The sequence below is a fragment of the Contarinia nasturtii genome, unplaced genomic scaffold, assembly GCF_009176525.2.
Source record: "Contarinia nasturtii isolate CC-2019 unplaced genomic scaffold, AAFC_CNas_1.1 Cnas_scaffold_1182, whole genome shotgun sequence".
NCBI classification, from domain to species: Eukaryota; Metazoa; Arthropoda; class Insecta; order Diptera; family Cecidomyiidae; genus Contarinia; species Contarinia nasturtii.
The window spans coordinates 1,637,218-1,644,308 of NW_022198526.1; the positions used below are offsets into that span (position 1 = coordinate 1,637,218).

Here is a 7,091-nt window from a genome sequence, read left to right on the forward strand (position 1 = left end):
AACGTCTCTGCTTAGTGTATATTTCTTATGGCCAACGGTTGAGTGTGAACAACAGCGATGACATACACATACACAAGAATATTCTCTCTCTCTCAACTCGTTAAATGATCAATCAACCTTAAATGATCAATCCACGCCCCAAAACAACTATTCTCTCTCTCTCTCTCTCTCTCTCTCACTCTCTCTCTCTCTCATGTGTTTTGTTTTGTTTTCATTCTAAAGAAAAAATGTTCGATAAGAAAAGAATGTGACACACACACATACACACACACACACCTCTCTCTCGCTCACGCTCTTTCTCTTTGTGAGCGACAACGACAGCAGCAGCAGCAGCAGCAGCAACAGTATCAACGGCATTGAACCCGATCATCGATGCAAATTAAATTGAATTTATCTTTCATTTTCTTATGATACTTTTTTTTCCACAACCACAATAGCAACAATCAATATGGACAAATTCTCCAATATTCAACTTTGTGTTCTAAGTCCTTTTCTTATCGGATTCTACTGTGTACGCAAAATACATACATATTGCTCGCTATCACATGGAGCACTAAATAGCTTTACGCAGTCATTTTAAAGCAATCTACAATATACGAATACGAATGGAGTGTCAACAATGCCATCTAGCGAATTTATTTCAAAATGCCAAAGCTTCTCGGAGTAGAATCGCACGGTATTAATTTCGAAAATGAATCGGATTTTATTTGCTATTTTCAATAAAAAAAATTAATCAACAAAATTTAGTATTATTTCATTGTTGATTTTTTCCTTTAGATTAATCAACCGTTTTGTCTAGATGTTTGCAACGGTTCATCATATACTCATTAAAAAACAGTCGAAAATTACGAGAAAAAAATTGACAACAACTTCATGTATGACCGATGTTCTGAAATGTCAAACTGAATTATTTTGCGCGTAAATAATGTTTGACAGCTATCGGAATATAACGTTCCGTCAATATTGTTCGATCCTTAGCTCCAACACAAATCATCCAAAAAGAGTTTATTTTTATCGCTGAAATATAGAAGAGAAAAAAATGTTAACAACAATATTACGCCGAATTCCACAAGTTGCTTCAATTCAACGGTAAGAGAATTTATAAATTTGAACATTGCAATTGGAGTGAGAGGTAGAAATAGAAATAAAAAAGAATGTGATTCAATCAATTTTTTGACATTTTATTGTAATATTTTAGAATTGCTGTTTCTGTTGCTGGCTATTCCCAAGAAAACTACAATCGATCAGTTGATAATAACAAAAATTGTAAATACACAAAACCAAACAGTGTCGACAATTATATGACGAATTCTGTGAATGTAAGTTATTGAAGTACACTACTCACACTGAATGTAATGTCTTGAGGAAAAAGATTTAGAATGGTCTTTTTTTCTGTAAACGAGATAAACCAACTTTTCATTTTTTACACGATTATTTTAGAGTTCGTTGTCAAGTGGGAGAAACGATGGACCGATTTTGTATCATGATGAAGCGTTGTCAGCCGATCAGCATGACATGGTTTTAACAGACATAAATCGAAAAGATCTCGCTGATGAAAGTTAGTTTTTTCTCTGCGTTTTTCGTTTTTGTAATGTTTTTGTTTTTAGATTGGCAATCGTCACGGAAATCCAAATTTGAGCAAAGGGGGGTTTAGTGCGTCACCGTTTCCGGTTGATGGCATAATTTTCGGTGAAAATAATCGGTTGATGATCTGTCTAAACTGTCAGCGTGTCGAAAAGCCGACTGCACCGATTGTCAAGGTCTGGTTCCTCGTTGACACTGGTTCCAATTGCACTTTTCTCTGCAAAGATACATTAAATGAGATGTATGGTGCAACCGTAGTGCTACCAATTATTTTGTTGCAATACAGGTATATGTTGTTGCATGTCTTGCTTTCTTTAGATTATTAGTTAAATTTCTATCAGTTATTTTATATTCTCAGGATTCCAAGTCTGAAATCAAATGCAACATTTCGCACAGTCACTTCGCAGACGTGAACGTTTTGGGTATGGAAGCTATGCGTCGTCTGGAAGTGTCTATCGAAAGTATGAACTTCAAACAATTTTATCTTTTTCGTATTGTAACACATTCGATTAAAACATTATTGCTTCAAAAATGAGAAATGAATGATATAGCGTTTGAAATGAAGTACATACACTTTAAAATTGCACTTTTTTCATTTGAATTGATTTCTGAATTTTTATTTGCAAGAATGTATCTCTAGTACAAAGAATGTGCGCATCGCATTTTAACTGACTCATTTTCCAGCACTTAAACTATTATTATAAAGCATCGACACGAACGGCAGTAATCTTATTCAGAAAAAAGAAACAGAAATCACCAACCATAATAACAATAGAGAAATAACAACCACAAAGTAATAGGCAAAGCAATTGTATCAATAGAATAAAAAACGAATCAATTTATATTGTGTAAATTTCGTCGTGATCGTCGTCGAATTTTGTATTAGTCGGTGTATCTTATTCACAAACATTAACTGGTTTTAAATTTTCTTTCTTACTATCTACGCAGTTTTCGTATAAGTTTGTGAGTTCATGAATTTATTGGACTTTACTTGATTTTGCTAATATTGCAATTAACTGAAAAATATGTTTGCTGATACCTTGGATTAAATGTTATTGAACTTTCTATATCTAACTGAAATTACTTTGTGTTGCACATTTTTCGAAGTTGTACTTTGAACGTTACTGAGCGTGAGCGAGAGAGAGGTGTGTGTGTGTGTTTATGTACATACTGTCAGCAGTTTGTGAATTAGATACACCGACTAATACAAAATTCGATGACGATCACGACCCGGAAATACATAGACTGAAAAAACAGAAATCATATTTGCTGTGGACATTTTTATTTCGAGGCTGTTTCTTGTTATTCTTTTCTTCTCTTTCTTGTTTTTCTCTTCTTTCGAAAGATCTTTTCTTTTTGTTCTCTCTCCGCATGGTTGACGCAAGGATTGGCGACGAATCCGCCTTTTCCTACTACTAAAGTGTTCTGGAAGTTGAGAACTCAGAGTGATACATCCTCTACGCTTCATCTCATATAATATTTTGATGTAAATGGCAGTCCTGATCAACACAAACCTGAAATGGCCTGGTCCAAAGTGTTCTGGAAGTCGAGTGCTCGAGGGATTTCATTCCCTATGGGGATGAGCAATTTCGTTATTTTTTCGATTTTCCCATCGGAAATGCGAGAAAAATCGATTGACAGTTTTTGATATAATATTCGAATATATTTATGTCATATTTCACCCAAATAATGGGGTCCTTGGAGCTACCAAGGATCATATCTAGCACCACATCAATCTGGGATCTTTTTTTGCCCCAAATGTCATATCGTGTATGTGGGTCTGGCCAGACTCGTGTGTTACGAATGTGACTCGCCGGACATGTGTACAACGGAGGGTTAATGTAATTAAAACATATACCTAATGCTTCAATACGGACATCACTTTCAATAAGAGATTCCACTAATGAATTAAAATGAACGTATGTTATGTGATTTAGTATTCCTAAACTTTTTAATTGGCAATTTGCTCGAAAATTGCTGGCGTTGCATTCAGTTGAGCTACTTCCAATACATTCAATTGAGGATTCAAACTAATAAATTGAACGAGTTGATTTTCTGTCAAGGTTGTTCATTCAACACTAGAATGGTTAGTTTCGAGTATGATCCTAAGTTGGAAGGACCGCAATGCATAAATATTAATTTTTGAATGGCTTCAAATGAAGATCGGGTATTAAAATCCAATTGATGACCAGAAATTTTAAAATTAATCAGTGAATTTCCACAATAGTCAGCGATCATATTCAAAAGTTCATTGTCTTGTTCGTGATCAGAACTGGTTGAATCGTACCAATAAATTGTCTGCACTGATGAACCGAAAATTGGGAGAAAACGTTTCATACGAAACTCTTCTAAATTATTCGATTTTTTATTACTCTCTTCAAAGTTTTTGATTGAAACTGTTTTGTAATCGGGTGGGTAAGCTGCTTTTGCGTTATTTTGAAATCGAATGCATACCTCTGCCACGTTTAGATAGTCTCGAATATTCGGTAATTTTCGAAAGATTGCTTGCATGCAATCATCATTAAGCGCATTAATAATATTTCCCGGAGAGTCTTGCGTGGGCACAATGTTCAATTCGTAAAACAAGCGATTCACTGGGGTATTTCTGTGCGATATTTCTTCGTCAAACCAATAACTTCCGGAATATTATCAGTGTCAAAGTCTACTTCGTCCATGTAAATCAATTGTAAGAAATCCTTGAATACGGCGGCTGAAGTATTTGGTAATTCCACATCAATGTTGACTTTTTCGTCCGACTTTCCATAAAACATGTCATCAAATACATTGCTTGCTTTCTATAAGATCATTTTATGGGCCAGAACACTCTCCTTTTCGTCGCCACACACAAAGTACAAAGTTGTATTCTAACACTTATGATCTTCAACATACAATCATATGATTGTCCGAGAATGAATGTGAGTCTTCTCGTGAGAGTTTATTGAAATGTAACACTGCCATACAAAAAATGCTGACAGTCATTTTGCGACAACACTTTCGGACATCTGTAAAAATTCAGCCATCTGATGGTAAAATTTAAAATAACGACCTTTACTGTTCCTTGTATTCGTAATTTTCATAGTAGTATTTTCATTAGCTCAGTTCGACTTGGCCAAATATCAGAACAACTGCAGTTGTCTTACCTGTTGGTAGTAATGGTATTGTAATAACAATAAGATCTTATTCCTATACTTTTAATATATTTGACAAGGCGAAAAGAAATATATACTAACACAACGAACTTCGTTTTTGTGTGCGCTACACTTAGCTTGGTGTGTTTTGTGTATAGATGTGAATTGCGACTCAATCACAGTAGACGGCGCAACAAACAATTTTTTTAACTTTTCTCCAAAAAACGTCAACTGAAAGGTCATTCTGGGTCAGTGAAGTATTGTACAAAAAAAAAATAAGAGAAAATTAATAGTGGAAAAAAGAAAGTACACTGTCCTTGCTGTGGCAAAGTAGTTTCTCAAACCAACACATTTCGTATGGCCACATTTAAATAAATATGACGAACGCTGAGATCACCCTCGGTGATAATTTTACAAAACTGTTTGACAAAGATTATGAAATGATCGTTTTTTTGCACACTCTGGAACTCATGCACACTATGGAATAGTATTTATAATTAAGAAAATAAGAAATTATTTGACAAAGGTGTGCCTTTTTTCGCCAACAAATTCGTTTTTTTATAATTAAATTAAATTATTTCAAATGAATAGTTTCATAGAAGCGTAATAATGTCTTGAAATAGACTTTTTATGGTAGTTTGAGATCCAATTGAAAAAAACCGAATTGAGATTTTTGTCACAAATTCAAATGATGACATTTTTGAGAGTCACAAATTGGTCACTAAAGTTATGTCGAAGAATTTTTATAATTTTGCCCCTTTTTATGAAAAGCCTTTTCAAATTTTCGATTAAAATCATTTTTGTTGATTTTTCAATATTTTGTTCATAATATGTCCACCAGATGTCGTATCGAAAATCTAAAGTCATATTTGTGAGTCACAAATTGGTTACTAAAATTCGGCATCATTAAATTTTCATTTTTTGCTTTCCTTTCAAAATTTCGCAAAGAGACTTTTTGGCCAAAAGAAGCCGAAGGTCTATTCCAAGGGCCAAAATAATGACGTCACAAATTGTCACAAATTACTCAATATATTTAGTACCTAGGCCAGTTTCAAGGCAATCGCAAAAATTTGTCAGGCTGGATAGGGGGGAGCCCAAAAGATTCCCAAAACATTTGCAAATCAACATCAATTCAGCGAATATTATTATCTTAACGGAACAGAGCACGAATTAATCGAATAAAATGCAGAAAGAAAGAGAAGATACGAGATATTTGAAAAACAACAACAATAACAATATGCATAACTTGTATGCAAGCATTCAGAAAGAGATACATCAATACAAAATATCGAACGATGCTTGCATCACAACTCTATTCTCAATTACACATATTTGCGCGTGCAACACGCGCGCAATGTTTTAATAATTGAATTTAATGACCTCAACTTTCGACATTGCCTTCACTGAAATTTTGTTGTTGCATCTTTTCTTTGCTCTGGCATGTCCAATATGTATTTTGAAATTATGACTATCTTTTCTCACGAATTTGGTTTTGCTTACCAAAAACCAGTATTTGAATGTGTAAGAATAAAAACTCAACTTCGCATTTCACCTCTTGCTCTCTCCTGAAGGATTTTCCATAAGTGTGAGCAGGAAGTGAGATATGAAGTTGAGTTTTTATTCTGAGACATCCATTTGTCGTCATATTATGTTATATATATATATTTCTTATCAATAACTGGAATTAATGAAATGTTAATGGGGTTCAAATAGCCAGACAAAAATGTTTTGGTAAAAAGGAAGCAGATAAAATATTCTTTTTAGTATTTCATTTGCTACCTCTGTCCGATAAAGACGGAGACATATATCAATTTTGTCAAAAATAGTTCTATAAATAACGGGAATCGATTTTTTGTCGTTCCCAAACAGTTTTATTCGGTGTGTTTTTAAGCAGAATGTTCCAAACTTCAGATCTTGAACGAGTGGAAAATGGTGCGATGCAGTTAAAAAAGAAACGCACTTTTGAAGGAATGTAAGGAGTTTTCTCAAAAATATTTATCTTGTTCAAAAGGTGCCGGTGAATCTAATATTCGACCCAAAACACTGGATGATACAGCACTAACGAAAAATGGATTTTATATGGATGAAGCCATTTCAAAAACTAGTAAGTGCCAAGTGAGGTAGATGAAAATTGAAGGGAAAATATATTTTAACAAAAATGAGAGTTGCAACTAATTTAAAACGTTTTTGTGTATTTTTTCAAATTAGAGTTCGGTGTCTTTAACTATGTTATAATTTTTCTTGGTGGATTAATATTGTTTGCACCATTGGTGGAAACAGTTGGCCTTTCTTTTATATTTTTGGTTTCTCAGTGTGATTTAAATTTGACTGCTGGTGAAAAAGGCATATTGGGTGCTGTGTCCTTCATTGGCATAATTT

At 34.0% G+C, this 7,091-nt stretch overlaps 1 protein-coding gene across 5 annotated transcripts; it reads left to right on the forward strand.

Moving 5' to 3' along the window:
- Positions 1 to 661: 661 nt before the first annotated feature.
- LOC116344809 lies at positions 662 to 7,075 on the forward strand. 5 transcript variants are annotated; one of them, XR_004201458.1, is made up of 7 exons: positions 662 to 676; positions 778 to 1,089; positions 1,199 to 1,319; positions 1,441 to 1,870; positions 1,943 to 2,045; positions 6,582 to 6,816; positions 6,921 to 7,075. XR_004201458.1 is itself a non-coding variant. In XM_031773576.1 (5 exons), the coding sequence occupies exons 1-4, from the start codon at positions 1,040 to 1,042 to the stop codon at positions 1,652 to 1,654; spliced, it is 336 nt and encodes a 111-aa protein (XP_031629436.1). In that variant the 5' UTR covers positions 927 to 1,039; the 3' UTR covers positions 1,655 to 1,870; positions 1,943 to 2,051. The 5 variants fall into 5 exon arrangements, 1 of the variants encoding a protein (XP_031629436.1); XR_004201459.1 differs by having other exon boundaries at positions 6,582 to 6,644; positions 6,724 to 7,075; XR_004201457.1 differs by lacking the exons at positions 6,582 to 6,816; positions 6,921 to 7,075 and adding an exon at positions 2,212 to 2,849.
- Positions 7,076 to 7,091: the final 16 nt, after the last annotated feature.